The sequence below is a fragment of the Bos taurus genome, chromosome 4, assembly GCF_002263795.3.
Source record: "Bos taurus isolate L1 Dominette 01449 registration number 42190680 breed Hereford chromosome 4, ARS-UCD2.0, whole genome shotgun sequence".
Classification (NCBI taxonomy): Eukaryota; Metazoa; Chordata; class Mammalia; order Artiodactyla; family Bovidae; genus Bos; species Bos taurus.
The window spans coordinates 12,184,580-12,201,025 of NC_037331.1; the positions used below are offsets into that span (position 1 = coordinate 12,184,580).

General features: G+C 41.4%; 1 protein-coding gene across 13 annotated transcripts in view; it reads left to right on the forward strand.

The window, feature by feature from the left end:
• The first annotated feature begins 6,301 nt into the window (after positions 1-6,301).
• Positions 6,302-16,446, forward strand: part of PPP1R9A (protein phosphatase 1 regulatory subunit 9A) — a 349,347-nt gene continuing 339,202 nt past the window's right edge. For 8 of the 13 annotated variants that reach the window (XM_015468127.3, XM_059885696.1, XM_059885697.1 and 5 more), the window contains exons 1-2: positions 7,113-7,196; positions 8,965-10,575. In XM_015468127.3, the coding sequence (XP_015323613.1) occupies positions 9,181-10,575 (1,395 nt within the window). In that variant the 5' untranslated portion in view covers positions 7,113-7,196; positions 8,965-9,180. Of the gene's footprint in view, positions 6,374-6,470; positions 6,753-7,112; positions 7,197-7,577; positions 7,663-8,964; positions 10,576-16,446 lie in introns of those variants that run through there. The other 5 variants (XM_024990823.2, XM_010804004.4, NM_001076153.3 and 2 more) reach the window with 5 other exon arrangements.

Consider the following 16,446-nt stretch of genomic DNA (forward strand, 5'->3'; position numbering starts at 1 on the left):
GATGAGATGGCTGGATGGCATCACCGACTCGATGGACATGAGTTTGGGTGAACTCCGAGAGTTGGTGATGGACAGGGAGGCCTGGCGTGCTGCGATTCATGGGGTTGCAAAGAGCCGGACACGACTGAGCGACTGAACTGAACTGAAGTGAACTGAAGAACAATAGCAACAACAACAAAAAGCTGAGAAAATATGTGATCCATATCACACAGTTTGTAGTGCCTTAATCAAGAGAGAAGGAAGTAAATGGCAACCTACTCCAGTATTCTTGCCTGGAAATCCCATAGACAGAGGAGCCTGGTGGGTTACAGTCCATGTGGTGGCAAAAGTTGGACATGACTTAGTGTCTAAAACCATGATCAATCAAGAAGAGTGGTGTCCAACTCTTTGCGAGTCTGTGAACTATACAGTCCATGGAATTCTCCAGGCCAGAATACTGGAGTGGGTAGCCTTCCCCTTCTCTAGGGGATCTTCCCAACCCAGGGATCGAACCAAGATCTCTCACATTGCAGGCAGATTCTTTACCAGCTGAGCAACAAGGGAAGCCCAATAATACTGGAGTGGGTAGCCTATCCCTTCTCCAGCAGATCTTCCTGATCCAGGAATTTAACTGGGATCTCCTGCATTGCAGGCAGATTCTTTACCAACTGAGCTACCTGGGGGAAGACCAATCAAGAAGAAACTAACTCTAAACCCAGCAACATTTCCGAATACAATCACAAGTGTTGGGAACTGTCGTAAGGCGAGAACAAGAGGATTGGTTGTTTAATATCTGCCCACTAATTAGGATAAGTTCCTGTTCATAATTCATCCAGTTCAAAAGTTAAATAGTGTATAAACATGTAAATCATTCACCTGCAATTCAAACTTCACTTGAAACTATTGTGTTAGTGGTAATTGACAAGAGTCTAAAGTGGACATCAGAATCATGGCTAAGACCCTACAGAAAATGTACTAACAACTTCAGAGCTAATTTTTTATTTCTAAAAGCATATGACTACATCTACAAATGAAATACACTAGTGTTTTCTTAAAATGTAGCTTGTTACAATTTGAATTTTGTGTGAAATGGGACTATACTGGACCTTCTCAAGAAGGTTTTATCACTAGAACTAGACTGGAAATCGAAATAAAATCACAGAACTCTCCTGTTTAATTGGAGACAAACAGAGGTGTTTATCTACTTACTTTAATAATTAATTCATCAAGGCTAATGCCAAGGAATGGAGAAGCTACTGAGATACTTTTGTTGTTCTTTGATATTTCCCCCCCATATTTTCACAATTAAGACTGTTTTGGACAACTATTTCCCCCAACAACTGTGTGCAAAGAACTATGCTATTTTATAGCTCAAGAACTAGGCTTAGCATCTCTAGGGGGAACAAAAATACTGAATATGAATTCCAGTAAAAGGTTTTCAAGTTGAATCTCAGTTTGACACTCTGCTAACTGTTCTCTCAGTGAAGAATCAGTGTGTCTCTCTCATTTGTCTCAGTCTTAGAATAATGAATTATTCTGAAGCAGAGTAGACAACATGCCAATCGCAAAGATGCCAGAGTTCAGGTGCACCCTGTGGGTGGAGGATTGGCAGGTTGAAGACCACTCCTAGAATCCTTCTACCAGAGAGGCTAATCTGCTGAAAGTAAAATGCGTTTCTGGAGAGACAGATAAATACCTAACACTTGTTTATAAACATGCCATTTTCACCACTATAAAACTGAAAACTGAAAAGAATTGGTATAGCAGCTATTGTTTCAACCTGAGAAGCAGTGACGGTAATGACAACATCACACCAATGTCTCATCCAATAAAACTCTTGGTTTGGGGTGTTTTGTGTGAGCAACCAAAAAAGTAAAAATAGGGAAAAAAGAGAAAATGTATCACTTTTAGCCTAAATGTACCGTGCAAGTCTACTGTGGTTTATTTGTAGAGCTAAGATGTTGATAATAACTTAAAAATGACTTTAAGAAATCCTAAGATATTCTATAGTTTATTACTTGCAACAAATAAAAGTACTCAAACTTATCATGAACCAAGTTTAGACTGAAAAGCCAAGATACTGGATGTATTGTAGAGTGAGAAATGAACCAAAATGATGGTATGATTTTCAATGGCATGCCAAACCATGAATGCAGGTAGAAATTCATGCTGAATCATTATCAATTTATTTAGGCAGAAATGATACCTTATAGGTTACAAAATCCATTTATGGATTTAAGCTTAATTTTATAACTAACTTAACAAAATCAGAGATTACAGATATCTCTGATGTGTTCTGAATGTAAGCCTGGGGACTCTATCACGATTTTAGAGAAATATATTTTACTGCTATAATCAAGTATGTGTGAAATATTGTAAGACTAAAAAATAACAGTTTTTACCCTTAAACAGGGATGGTTATTTTAAAAGATGGACCTCTAAGATACAAGAATATCATTTGCATCTGAAAATGACAAAGCACTCTGATATTTACAAATGTAAAATAAGCAGTTATAACTAACTTTTTGTAAACAAGTGACTCATTACTGTCAACATACTTTTCTTATTAATACTGGTACAGAAACAACAGTATGAGTAAAATATCCTTTTATGCTAGAGTTATGGGTAAAACCAGGGCTTCCCAGGGGGCACTAACGGTAAAGAACCCACCTGCCAATGCAGGAGACCTGACTTGGGTTTGATCCCAGGAAGGTACCCTGGATAGGATTGGAATTGCTCTTCCCTTACTTTGCCTATTTCATAAAAAAATTATTCTAGGACTTCCCTGGTGGCACAGTGGATAAGAATCTGCCTGCCAATGCAAGGAACACAGGTTTGATCCCTGATCCAGGAAGCCTCCACACGCCTCCGAGCAACTAAGGCCCTGTGTAAAACTCCCAAAGCCTGCATGCCCTAGAGCCTGCATGGCGCACGCAACTGTTGAGCCTGCGGGCTGCAGCTAAGGAAGCCTGTATGCCTACAGCCTGTGCTCTGAGATAAATGAAGCCACTACAGTGAGAACTCCAGGCGCTGCAGTGGAGAGTAGCCCTCGCTTGCTGCAACTAGAGAAAGCCCTCATGCAGCAACGAAGACCCAGCACAGTTAAAAATAATAAATAAGTAAATAAAAATTATTCTAGAGATCTCCATGTTTGTTCTATTCTTTTCTCTCCCTTTATGAACTTCTGGTAACACACCATCAGCCAGGTGCTTTCATGCTATAAATCAAGGAGTGATGAGCTGTTTCAGACTCACCTTAGTCAATTTTCTCTCATTTTAAAATTTGATTCAGGCTTGATTTAGGCTTAATTTCACAATTACACCCAATATTTCACTTTCACATATGAATAATTTAATTATTTGAATAGATATTCAGAATATCCATTATGAAAACTGAAAAAAATACATTGATAAAACCGCTAAAACAAGGTAGAATACATTTTGTATTTTTTATTGTACTAATCTTATGGTCCTTTCTTATTAATCGCATTATTATTGGTTACAAAGGAAATAAGAATAACAGCCCACAGTATTCTACATGATTTGTAGAACAAATCACATATGAAAATAAAAATTCCCATCTTCCCCAAATATATTGCATTTTGGATGTCTTGTATGTCAGTACTAAAACTTTACCTAATACTGAGCAGGGATTACCTGGTGGCTCAGTGGTAAGCAATCTGCCTACAATGCAGAGAGACACAGGAGACTCGAGTTTGATCCCTGGGTCAGGAAGATCCCCTGGAGAAGGAAATGGCAACCCACTCCAGTATTCTTATTTGGGAAATCCCATGGACAGAGGAGCCTGGTGGGCTACAGTCTGAGAAAAAGTCAGACCGGACTTAGCTACTAAACAAAAGCACTGCCCCAGTCCCTTTCCAATTAGAAAATGCAAAATTTATGACCTCTTATCCTTATTATGACCATACACATTAATGATCTATTGAACTAGGTTTTGACCCTCACAAAGTCAAAATACCTTTCCTAATTTACAGAAGTACAAATGTTGTCTATGACAGCATCATTCAATAGAAATTTCTGTGATGAGAATGTTCTGTATTTATACTGTTCAATAGGGTAGCCACCAGCCACATGTAGTTACTGAGTCTTTCAAATGTGGCTAGTGGGACTAAGGAACTTAATTTTATTACTTATTTTTTTAAGTGTTAATATTTATTTTCGGCTTTACCAGGTCTTTGTTGCTGCCTGGGCTTTTCTTTAGCTGTGGAGAGAGGGGCTACTTTCTATAACAAGAGTTTCTCACTGCAGTGACTTCTCTTGGGGAGCACAGGCTTTAGGGCTGGCAGGCTTCAGTAGCTGCGGCCCCCGGGCTTTGGAGCATGGGCTCAGTATTGGTGCACGGCTTTAGCTGCCTCAAGGCATGTGGGATCTTCCCAGATCAGGGATTGAACCTGTGTCTCCTGTGTCAGCAGGCAGATTCTTTACCACTTAGCCACCAGGGAAGCCCAGAACTTAATTTTAAATTGTATATGATTTAAGTTAAATAACCACATGTATTGGATTAGTTAGTAGTGGTCTAGTAGTCCCTTCAAACATTCAGATAAGTGTTAGAAATGGAAGGTGGATAATGGGCAAGCCAGGAATCTAAAATTATGTTTTAAAAACTCTGTCATTCATCCCTTCACTATAAATTTTTCCAGAAGGTTCATATTAAAAAAAAAAAAATGAAACCCAAACCAACCGAATTCTTTAGGCTGCTTTTCTGCATGAATCATCTTTTTGTAAAGAGGTGTAAGACTGGTTTTGTTGCCAACTCTGCCCCCTCATCTACAGATAGAACTCAGTGATTAGGTTCCTGCATTTATTTAAGTTATTCTCCTAAAAAACATGGTTTCCATACTGCAAATAAATGACAGGAACTTTTCCGCTCATTTACCCCAGACAGCACAAATGTTCTTTCCAAAAGTGGAGACTGGAACCACTGCCCCCTCACACTGCCTGTTACATCTGTTTATGCTTATAGAAGTGACATCCACGTCGTAGACAGAGAATGCCAATTCCTTGGGAAAGCACCCAGAATTTGGTGAGGCTTGAAGAAAAGAAAAAAACTCCACTGTTCAAAATAAGAGATACATAGACTTGAATAGCGACAAAGCTCTTTTGAAATTAAATGGGAAAAGATTTCACTTCAAGAGTATACAGCTTCTGTGTACAGACTGGCCAGAGTTCATATGTAGCTATAATCACTTTCTAGTGATAAAGCTGTGTGTGCTCAGTCATTCACTTGTGTCTGACTCTTAGCGGCCCCACTGCCTGTATCCTGTCAGGCTTCTCTGCCCATGGAATTTTCCAGGCAAGAATACTGGAGTGAGGTGCCATTTCCTTCTCCAGGGGATCTTCCTGACTCAGGGATCGAACCCTGTTCTGCACTGCAGGCAGATTCTTTACCACTGTGTCATCTGGGAAGCCCTAGTGAGAAAGCTGTAGGTAAGTTACAAAACCTAAACCTATTTTCCCATCTGTAAAAATGCAGGTAATAATGGTTCCCTTGGAAGAACTCATGTAAGGCTTTAAAATGGACAAAAAGATTACTGAGTGTCCTTTCAATGGAATGCTGGATGTTATTACAGCAGTAGTCACCAATCTTTTTGGAACCAGGGACCTGTTTAGTGGAAGACAGTATTTCCAGGGACTGGATTGAGGGTGATGGTTTCAGGATGACTTAAATGCATTATGTTTATTGTGCACTTTATTTCTACTATTATTACTTCAGCTCCACCTCAGATCATCAGACATTAATTAGATCCCAGAGGGAGGCTGGGGACCCCTGGGATTCTTCATGGTTCTGCAGTGCTTTGCACCTTTGTCTGCCTTTGACTATACTTTTTACCATTCTATAAGCCCTAGAAACTTAAGGATTCTGTAAATGGTTCTTATCTGTAGAAATACAAAATCATTTTGTTCCTCAAGAGATAGTTGATTACTACCCTGTATGGGAGATAATTCAAAACATTACATTTTAGTGCCTAATTAACCAGTTTTACCTCTTTTCTGATTTTCCATAAAGTTTTGTTCTTCACATTGTCATTTGGACAGGTTATATCTTGGTGTTCCCTCCCTAATTGATGAGTCAAATAACATTTTTGACACATCTTCCACCTTCTTGAAAAATTATCCTTAAAAGTTTCTACTCCATTTTTTTTTTTTTTTTTGAGGACTGGTTTAAAGGTCTTTATTGACAGTCATGATAGATTTTATATTTTGCAGGAAGGCTGTAACACTTCCTGTATTTTTGATGGGGAAAGGAGAGGGTACTGAGCATTTATAAAAGGGGTGGGGGGTTGGGCGGGGGAGTCTGAAAAACTCTTTCCTGACGAGAAAGCCAGAAGAGTTCCTCCTCTCTCTCTTTTTAGCAGTGGCGCCTTAAGGTCAAGGTGGGTGTTAGGTGAAGCTCAGCGGCCTAAGTGGCGGCCATTCTGGATCTGGGCCTAGGGATTGGCCTTGCAGGCCAGGAGCGTGGCCCAGGGTTTTAGATGCCCTGGGGTCATGGAGTTAACTGCAGACTCTGTGGGATGGGGCCCCAAGAACCCAGTTCTCGCGGCTCCAAGACCTGAGCCGAAGGGCAGGCCGTGCCCCAAGCCCGAGGGGCTCTGCGCCCACGGCGCGGGGCTGGGGGCGGGGTGGGGCGGCCTCGCCTCGGGCCGGTGCTTTTCGCCCTCCGTTGGCCGCCAGAGGCTCCCTCTCTCCCTCTCCTGGGATTTTGCTGCCGGGCTCCCTCTCTCTGCGGCCCTAGAGTTAATCCCATCAGCCGAGGTGAGGCACCTGTTACCCCGGGCCTTCCTCACCCCCGCGGCCTCTCCCCCATTCCACCTCGGCTCCGCGGCCGGCCAAACGGCCCGGCGCGGGCGGTCGCACGTGGGCGAGGCCCCTGCCCCGGCCGGGACCCCCGCCCCAGGCCGGCCCGAGGGTGCGAGCGCCTCGGGGCCCGGGCCGCCGCCCGCCCGCAATGGCGTTGGGCAGTGCAGCGCGCCTCCCCGGGCCGCCCTCCGCGGGCCGGGCGCGCGTGGGGGCCGCGGCGCGAGTGGAAGCGGCCGCCGCAGCCACCCTCCGCGCTGCGCCGTGAGGAGCGGGTGGAGGGGCGGCGAGCGGGCCGGCGCCGAGCCGAGTTGCGGCCACCGCGGGGCGGGGGGCGCCTCGGAGGAGGGGGTGGGAGCCACGGCCGCCTGACCCTCCCCGCCGGCGGCGGCTCCGGCTCGGGTAAGGGGGAGGCTGTGCGCGGGGCGAGGAGTTGGGGAGGGTGGAGATGAGGAGGAAAAAATCGGGATGTACAAAGGCTGAGTTGCAGGCTGAGGGTGGGGGTGGGTTGCGGTTGGGGAGCGATAGGTTGAGGATCAGAGGCATTATCAGTGGGATCTATTGTCTCCTGGCACTCTGGGACGAAAAACAAAGGGATTTATTAGCATTACCCTGTAATTTTTTCCTTTTTTTTTTTTTTTTTAAATGTGGCTGGGGAGCTCGGCTTTTCCCGAGCCACGCCGGCATCCGCCTGGCAGCCGCCGGGAGCCGCAGCCAATATGTTAGGACTTCAGGTGCTTCTTGGCACAAAGCTAGTCCGCGACCTCCTACCATAGCGCTTGGCGTCACCTGCTCTCCCGGCCCTGCCCCTGCCCGGGGGCCGAGGGATTGCGTCCCGAACCAGGCTTGGGAATCGGCTGCCTCTCAAGTTGGTGTTATTTATGTTTGTCTTTTGTGAGGGCAGGTTTTGAATCCCTCGGCGGCCCCATCGCCCCCGCCCCCGCCTCTTCGGGGTTTGGAATTGGTGGGGGCGGGAGTGGGGTGTGAGGGTGGGGGTAGGGGGGGGGAGAGTGTGAAGTCTGAAACAAATGTCAGGGTAGAAGGAGATTGTCGATGCCTGACAGAAAAACAGGCACCACACTCTGAAGCCTTTCTTGTTTGTCTGCATGGGCCATGCATGCGTGCTGGGCCAGGAGCCGAGTTTGGTTGGAGACAGTTTCAATGAAAGTGTGTGCTTCCTCATCTGATGGAGCGTGCGGGTGATAGGGCTCGGCCTAATATTAAAAAAACAAAACAAAACCAAAACAAAATGAAAAATCTTTAGAGCTACAGTGTCTGCTCCACAGCGGATCTTGAAGTATTTGCTTGCTGGCATATTGATGTAAAATCCAGCTGTGGGCTTGAGGAAACCGGCCAGCATGCATTGCGTTGTATTCTGAGCTTGTAGTAAGTTAGGGGCAAGTGTAATAAACAAATCAGGGCTGTGAAAAGAGGTTTCATGGTCTGTTTACCTTCTGATCGTCACGTTCTCATACATTGATTCCCATGATATTGTATATCCCACTCTGTAATTAATAATTCACTCTTAGGAAACTTCCAAATATTTGATATGGTTCTGAACTTAGAGTGAAACTTACTGCCATTTAAGAACGTTATTATGCTTGTTTTGGTCTGAAATTCCACTAGGGTTGCTTTGGGGATGATATAGGTGAGAATATTGGACCAGAAAGAATGGAATAAACCACTGTAGGCATGTTTTGGAGTTTGTAAACATAGATTCTGAACTTTTAATTATGCTTGTGCAAAAAGAATAAGTTCTACCCGATGTAGGGAATCTCAAGTAAAGATCATTTTTCTGGATAGTTTGATGATTTCTTAAAGATCTGGGGACTGCTGGTTTCTTTTAAGGTCATTCACAAAACCAACCAAAACTGGGGCTAAAGTATTGCTTTCAAGTGTACTTATGTGTCACGTGTGTGTGTGTGTATGATTTTGGTGTGTGTGTGATTTTGGTGTGTGTGGGGGTCCTCAAGTTATGTTTGAAACAGTTTTGTTACCCAAGATTGATCAGAGTTATAACTTTTAAATTCTTGGCTTTAAAGTTTCCAGTTCAAAAAGTAATTTCTTAGTTGACATGTGGCTAAGCCACTTTGAAAAATGTATTAATAGTTGACTAAGCATAAATTCAAATAAGTAAATGAATTCAGAAATTCATTCTTTTCTGTTACAGATGAACCTGTAGTCTTGCTTTGAAAAAGCCATTTTGTGTAACTCTTGACTGAATAATTTCCTAATACACCTGTTGGGAGGATCACTGACACAGTATGCCATTTGAGAGGTACTTTTTCTTGACCAGATACTGGTGATTAGAGAAGAGAGGTGTTTTGTTTTTTTGGTTTTTTTACCTGATCATTATGAACATTGGCTTTTCACCCCTGAAGTAAAAATGTTGAAAACCGAGTCTTCGGGTGAACGTACCACGCTCAGAAGTGCCTCTCCTCACAGGAATGCATATAGAACTGAGTTCCAGGCATTGAAAAGTACCTTTGACAAACCCAAGTCAGATGGGGAACAAAAAACAAAAGAAGGTGAGGGCTCCCAGCAGAGCAGGGGGAGGAAGTATGGCTCCAATGTCAACAGAATTAAAAACCTATTTATGCAGATGGGTATGGAACCCAGTGAGAATGCCGCAGTCATGGCCAGAACAAGGGGCAGAGGTGGACCTTCATCCCCGCAGAGGCGAATGAAGCCCAGAGAATTTCTGGAAAAAACAGATGGCTCGGTTGTTAAGTTGGAGTCCTCTGTTTCAGAACGAATTAGTAGATTTGACACAATGTACGATGGCCCTTCATATTCTAAGTTCACAGAAACTCGCAAGATGTTTGAGAGAAGTGTGCATGAGTCCGGACAAAACAACCGCTATTCCCCAAAGAAGGAGAAAGCTGGAGGGAGTGAACCTCAGGATGAATGGGGTGGTTCCAAGTCCAACCGAGGCAGTACTGATTCCTTGGACAGTCTTAGCTCCCGGACCGAGGCTGTCTCCCCAACTGTGAGTCAACTGAGTGCAGTATTTGAGAACACCGATTCCCCCAGTGCCATCATTTCCGAGAAGGCTGAGAACAACGAATACTCAGTGACTGGGCATTATCCCCTCAATTTACCATCTGTTACCGTTACAAATCTTGACACCTTTGGGCACCTTAAGGATTCTAATTCTTGGTCTCCTCCAAGCAAGCACAGTGACGATGCAGAGGATGCTCAGAAGCGTAGCACAAGCCCAGGACTAGAGGTGGCTTCGAAAAGTACCTCTCTAGCTTCTGTGCCCAGTGAAGAGGCGCAGCAGAGCAAGGCAGCCGAGGACCCCGCATCTAACCGGGAGGCTCCTGGCAGAACTGACAGAGACACCCCTGAAGAACCTGGTGCTGAAAGCGAGGCAGTGCCAGAGCCTGAAATCCCTTCACCACAGAACGAACCTTCAGAAGACGCAGAAGCTCGTTTGGTGGAGAGTGAGGCAGCAATGCAACAGAGGAGAGAACTTGCAGGTGGTGATTTCACCTCTGCTGAGGTATCTAGGTTCACCTGTGAAAAGGAAGTATTTGAAGAGCCGCATCATTTTGGGAGCTCCCATGTTTACATGCACAGTGACTATAATGTGTATAGGGTGAGATCCAGGTATAATTCAGACTGGGGAGAGACAGGTACTGAACAGGAGGAGCAGGAAGATAGTGATGAAAACAATTACTGTCAGCCTGATGTGGAATGCTCAGAGATCGCTGGATTGCCAGAAGAAGAAGACATCCCGGCAAACAGGAAAATTAAGTTTAGTAGTGCTCCAATTAAGGTAAGTATATTTTCTTAGTTTGTTTTTGGAGTTGTTTCCCCCCCCCCCCTAAGTTTTTTTCTTCGTATTTGGGCCTAACTGTATGTAGACTAGGACTGACAGCTGTAAAAACTACCAGGTTGTTGATGCACACATGTTGTCTGGTGATTTTAAGAGTTGGGAGTTTTGAGAGCTATTTCTTGATGTGCTTTATAGTTGTGTAAACAGCAATATTGAAGTTGAAGAAGTTTGGGGATTGTGAGATACATACCAGTGGACTGGAGTATGAATAATATGAACCCTGAAAACCAGGAGTGTTAGTTTGAAGGAGAATTACTTCTTTAACTAGTTTTACTTGAAATTATCCATAAATAAGAAAATTATCTAAATGTAAAGCCTGTAGGATTTGAGGTATCATGTACAAAGGGAGAGTTATGATAACCTTGAAATAATATTCTTTATTTACTTGCTTAAAAAATCTGAGTTATTATCCCTTACTGAAGTTTAAGTGGATTGTGAGGAATGCTGGAACTTTTTTTTTCTACTGCTTCTTGGTAGTGAATGTTTGATTTGTGGAAATATGTTAGCGGACTTAACTACTTAAATTGGAAAGCTATGACTCTAAATAGCTTTGCGTTCAGAATTTGTTATATGGCTTTAAAATGGAATTGTTTGAAAGGATGTTAAATTGATTTGCTGTTCATGGATTTATTTTTACCTCTTAAAAACTGGATAAATGCCAATTGAATTCAGATGCTCTATTCTAATGACTTCACTTAGTTAACATTTGGAATAGAAGAACAGCACACAAAAAAAATACATCCGCAGCAGGTGGTGAAACATTATTAGCTGATAGGGGCAGTGGGGCAGGAGGTGTTTGGTTGAGTATCAGCATCTCTTGGAGTGCTTTTTCAAAGTGTCCTTGCCCATCAGCTGAGTCCCAAGGTACTGGCATGCCCTCTTAGGGGAATCTGGAGGGCTGTGGTGGCAGAGTTTGTAGTTTGCAACCACTTTCTAGGGACTTTTAGCTCACACAGTGTGTGTAGATGATAGATTTGGAATTAGATATGTCATTTTCTTAAATATTCCCCTCAATATCTAAAGCCACTGTCTCTAGTTATTTCCATCTTGTAAAACTATCATAGAAGGCTGTAAGATATGTTATGTATATAACAAAGATAAATATGACCTTTCTGTAACTGTGAAATTCTTTCTTGAAATAAGCTAATAATCTGTGAAATTATTTACTGGTGTTAACAGGCAAACTTGCCTTTCAGTAGTGTAAAGCAAAGTTTTGGGTCAGAATGGGTCATGTCAAGTTAAACTATGTTTGAAATAACTTCTGGAGCTATGAGTCTCGTTTCTAAGGAAACTAGATTTCTTTGCTGCTCTTTTCCCACCTCCCTTTGTCAGTCTCTCCCCTACCCCCAAGTTGTAGGCACTCTCTTTAGAGGACCCTTTCCCTCAGGCCCGTCCAGCCAGCTCCTAAATTTCATTGCTCAAGTCCCCTTTGCAAGTGCTCTCATTTGAGCATCATCTTTCTACCCCTTAGGAAGAAAGCAACAAGATTAAATTGTTACACATCCAGCAAGGCAGGAATAACTGAAATGAACTCTTCAAGGAGTTTGTTAAAACCAGTGACCAACTCCCTAATGGGGAATAGCAGCTTATTAAAATTTATCAACCCAAGTGGAGCACCAGCCTTGAATTTGGGTCCTGTGCTGCACAAAACATAACTGCAGTTATTGGTTGAATGGATTTTAAAGGATTTATCATTGAAACTTGGATGTTCATATGTGAACAAACCAGGGTTTAGGGTAGGATATTTTGAAATTGAAGTCATTTTTTTTCTGCCATTGCTTATAACAATAAGCATTTTGCCTCTTAATTTTCACATTACAGACTGTATGTCACATAACAAGGAATGAAATAGAGTACATGCGTTTAATGCTTTCCATTAAGAACATGGATCAAGCATCAGATTTGTGAAAGACAAGGTGCTGTGTTTTAGTGGGCAGTTAACTGCACTAGTTGGAGTGGATTAAGTTTGCAAACAGAAGATCCATTCTTAGCCCTTTGTAATGAATAAGACAATTACTCTTTTCTTGTTCCCATTGTTTAACATGGAAGTGGATTCACTTGGAAATCTTGAGAGCTACTTTTTCACTTGTGGTGGTGATGATGGTAGTGTTTAGATTGTTTTCCAATTAAGATTTTTGCCTCAGAGAATGGTAATAGTGTTTATTGAATGCTTGTCAGATGTCTGCTCTCATGCTGTTAGCTGCAGAGGACACAAAAATCTATAAGGTTACCTCTTTCTCTGTGAGCTTGTGGAGTCAGTTCTTAAGCACATGGCATTTAAAACCCATGAAACACAGTGTAAAAACCTGTGCTGAAGTGTCTGATGTCCTTTGAGTACTTTAACCGTTCATGGCTATACTAAATGTGTGGTGTGAACAGTATTCGATAGGGCATTTGGAAGGGAATACACTCAGCCATTCTCTATGGGTGTTTCCTTATTCTTTTTATAAATATTTCTTTATTGGAATGGGAAGTTATGTGCTTTCCAATATAAATCTTTTCCTTTGAAACATAAACACACATCCCTGTTTCAGAAGTAATAGCAAGCATATTCCTTACAGAAATGATCTTTAGAACTTTTACATTCTTATCCTGATACTCTCATCTTATTCTTCACTAAACATTCTCAACACTTTTGGCCTCTTGTTTTAGAACTTGTTTATGACGTTTATGTGTGTGACAGTGTCCAGTTTCTATTTTAGTTCTTCTGTAGATGTTTTAAATTGATATTTCCCTAAGATGTCTTAATCTGGACCTAGAAAAAATGTCAAAATAATAGCTAATCTTTCCTGTGTATGTATATCCTTGATACATAATTGTTGATGACTTTTAGAAATGGTCAGATTATTTCTTAATGGGTAGATTAATGTGCTTCATTGTGTCATGGAAAATTAGAATGAAATTAATAATAGAAAATATAAAATCCAACTTTGGAGTATGGAATGAGGGAGTGTTATGAAGATATGCTGATTTGATATATGGAATTATACCTTCGTTCTCAAGAATTTCTCAGAATCAAGGAATTGAATTAAATTTGTCTCAGATAAATCAAAGAAAGGGTGACATTAAAATTTTTTTTATTATTATTTCAGAACATTTATTGAGTCCTTACTATGTGTCAGGAACAGTGAAATACAATAAATACATAAAATTACCAGAGCTGATGAAGTCAGGAACCGGTGGCCGGTGAGAAGTATACAGCTCATTAAGATCACTTCTTAGGTCATTCTGCTCAATTCTGTTCTTGGATAGTCCAAGTCGTCACTGCAGTCTTGTTAAGAAAGTCATGACCCTTTCTCTGTTTCTGGTAGTCGTAGGTCCTTTAGATTGGTGTTCTTGAAACATAATGTATCGGAAAAAGTGTATTTTTTTAATTCCCAGCAAGAAAAAGTGCTGGATTAGTGTTGAGATACATTATGCTGTACTTTTCTATGTGTTTTCTCAAGTTGCGTGGAGTTTTACAAAGCTGGAGTTGAACGAGAGTCACCAATAGCTGCAATGTTGCTCTAAGCCGTACATGATGGTTGTTGAAAATGGATTTCTTAGCATTCTCTCCCTGTTCTGGGGCTGTGAGTTATTTTCAGGGGGATACATGAGGGTTTTTATTCAGGATGCTGTTCTGAGCATCATTCTGACACCCGAATTTCTGTCTTTGTGCAGCTTTCTCCAACAGTCCCGCTCAGTGTTTCTAAACTTGAATTCACATTATCAATCACACAGGGACCTTTTGAAATGCATATTACTTTTCAGTAGATGTTTTGTAGGAAATTACCTTGATGCAGTAGTTAGCCTCCGAGTACACTACCAGCTGTCCCAGAGGTATGGAATAGACAGGCTCAGCCACCAAATTAAAATGCTTGAATCATACGATTTATCAAATCAGTTTAAAACACACAGCCAAAAGCAAGAGGAAAACCGTAGGGGGTGGTTAGGAGAGGGGCGGTAGGTTAACGACCTTAAGGAGACTGAAGAGATTGAAAGGAAGGACCTGAGTCCTTTCACTTTTTTGTACCTGAATCCTGGGTACACAAAATTCATGTGTCCTGTGTCTCTCACATCAGCCTTTCCCACTGATGATGTACATGCTTATGAGGACTGGAGTTGAGGAAGAACTCTGCATAGACCTGGGCATCTTACTTCCTGGGATACATACTTGCTGAATCGAAGAGAGTGGGGACAGGTACACTTAGATACAGGTGTAGGTTTACCAGTTTGCCTGCTGATGAGCCATGGGGGCTATTTGCGTTTCTTGGTGAGAGCACCTGAGGGTCCAGAATAGCCTCATACTGAACGTGCTTGCTGGAAGGCTGATACGGAATGGCATCGCTGTCAGTCCAGAGATGGCATGATAATGGCTTGGTCTTGCCATTCCTTTCTATTTTGGAATATCTTACAGGTTACTGATTTACCTAATTTTAACGTGTCTTGTGACTTTTCTCTTGGTCTTACAAGCTCTCATTACTGTGCTAGCTTACTACCATCAGTGATGATAACTTCTTATGAGTTTCATCCAATCCATTTATTTTCTTAACCTTTATAAACAGAATTTAATATTCCCAAGCAATACCACAAACTCTCACAATAGTAGGTCTGGGGTGAAATTTTGCATTTCTGACAAGCTCTCAGACTGGTGCCGATGCTGCGGATCACCAGACCATTATTTGGAATATGATTTTGAAGTATAATCTTCTGGCTTCTGAATGGGGCTTGTAACAAAATTTACTCTTTAGATGGGTATGCTGTAGCTGCTTGTATGGAAAAATATTCTTTGAAGCTGAAACAGGTGTAAACTTGTTTCTGGATGCCAAAGTGGATTATGATCTCTAAATTCATAAGGAGTTTGGGTCATTAAAAAGTCGTGTTTTCGACTCTGTGTGGTCTAAATTTTTAATTATAAAAGGACAGGAGGAGAAAGTTCTTGACAGACTCAGAAATTCCATTTCTTTCATTCTTTTGGAAGCCTAAATTTGAAAGCTTCTAGAGGGAGTAAAAGAATCATCATTTTGTATAGCTTGCTTATTTGGATAGCATTCAAACTGAGCTTCCTTTTAAAATTTGGTGTTTTATAAATTATGGTTTATGACCAGGCAAATATGTCAAATGTTTTAATGTTCTGTGTAAAATCAAATAATGAATAGTTACTGAATGACCCCTTTTCTAATACTGCATATGTGTATACTAATAGCTTTTCCCCTCCACTGAAATTTGGTCATTTAATATTTAAATGAGATTCTTTTCTACAGCAGCCTATTACAGATGTTTGCAGAAATTGATTTGTAGTAGAAAATTTTAAAGTTTCTTGCTTTTTGTATCATCAACAATGTTTTTTGTTCCCCTCTAAATTTCCTCACAAAGGATGCTCATTGTTGCAGTAATGAACTTTAAAGAGAAAAGGCTGAATTTGAGGGAAATAACTTTCTATTATGTCATCCATCCATTGTTTACTTTATTAACCTAGTCACATGCCTGTCAGCAGTAATTTGATTTGAATCTCTTCTCCATTAGATTTTTTTCTAACACCTTCTTCACCTAAGAAAGAAAAAAGACTTCAGAATTTCTATAGAAAAACAATTATATATACAGGATAAATTTTGTATAAGCAAATCAACTGTTATGTTTAGTTCTGAATATCACTTCTTTGTTTTTGTGCTATTATCTAATTTACTTAATAATTTTTCTTAATTTCCAATGCTCTTCATTTTCAATCTTTCATTTTTGTTCTTTTGCTTCATTATGGTCTCCAGTGTTCATTTTGAATAGAAAAAAAAAAGTAACTTTTCAAGTAATGCTTCACATTTTTTCTTTCTGGTC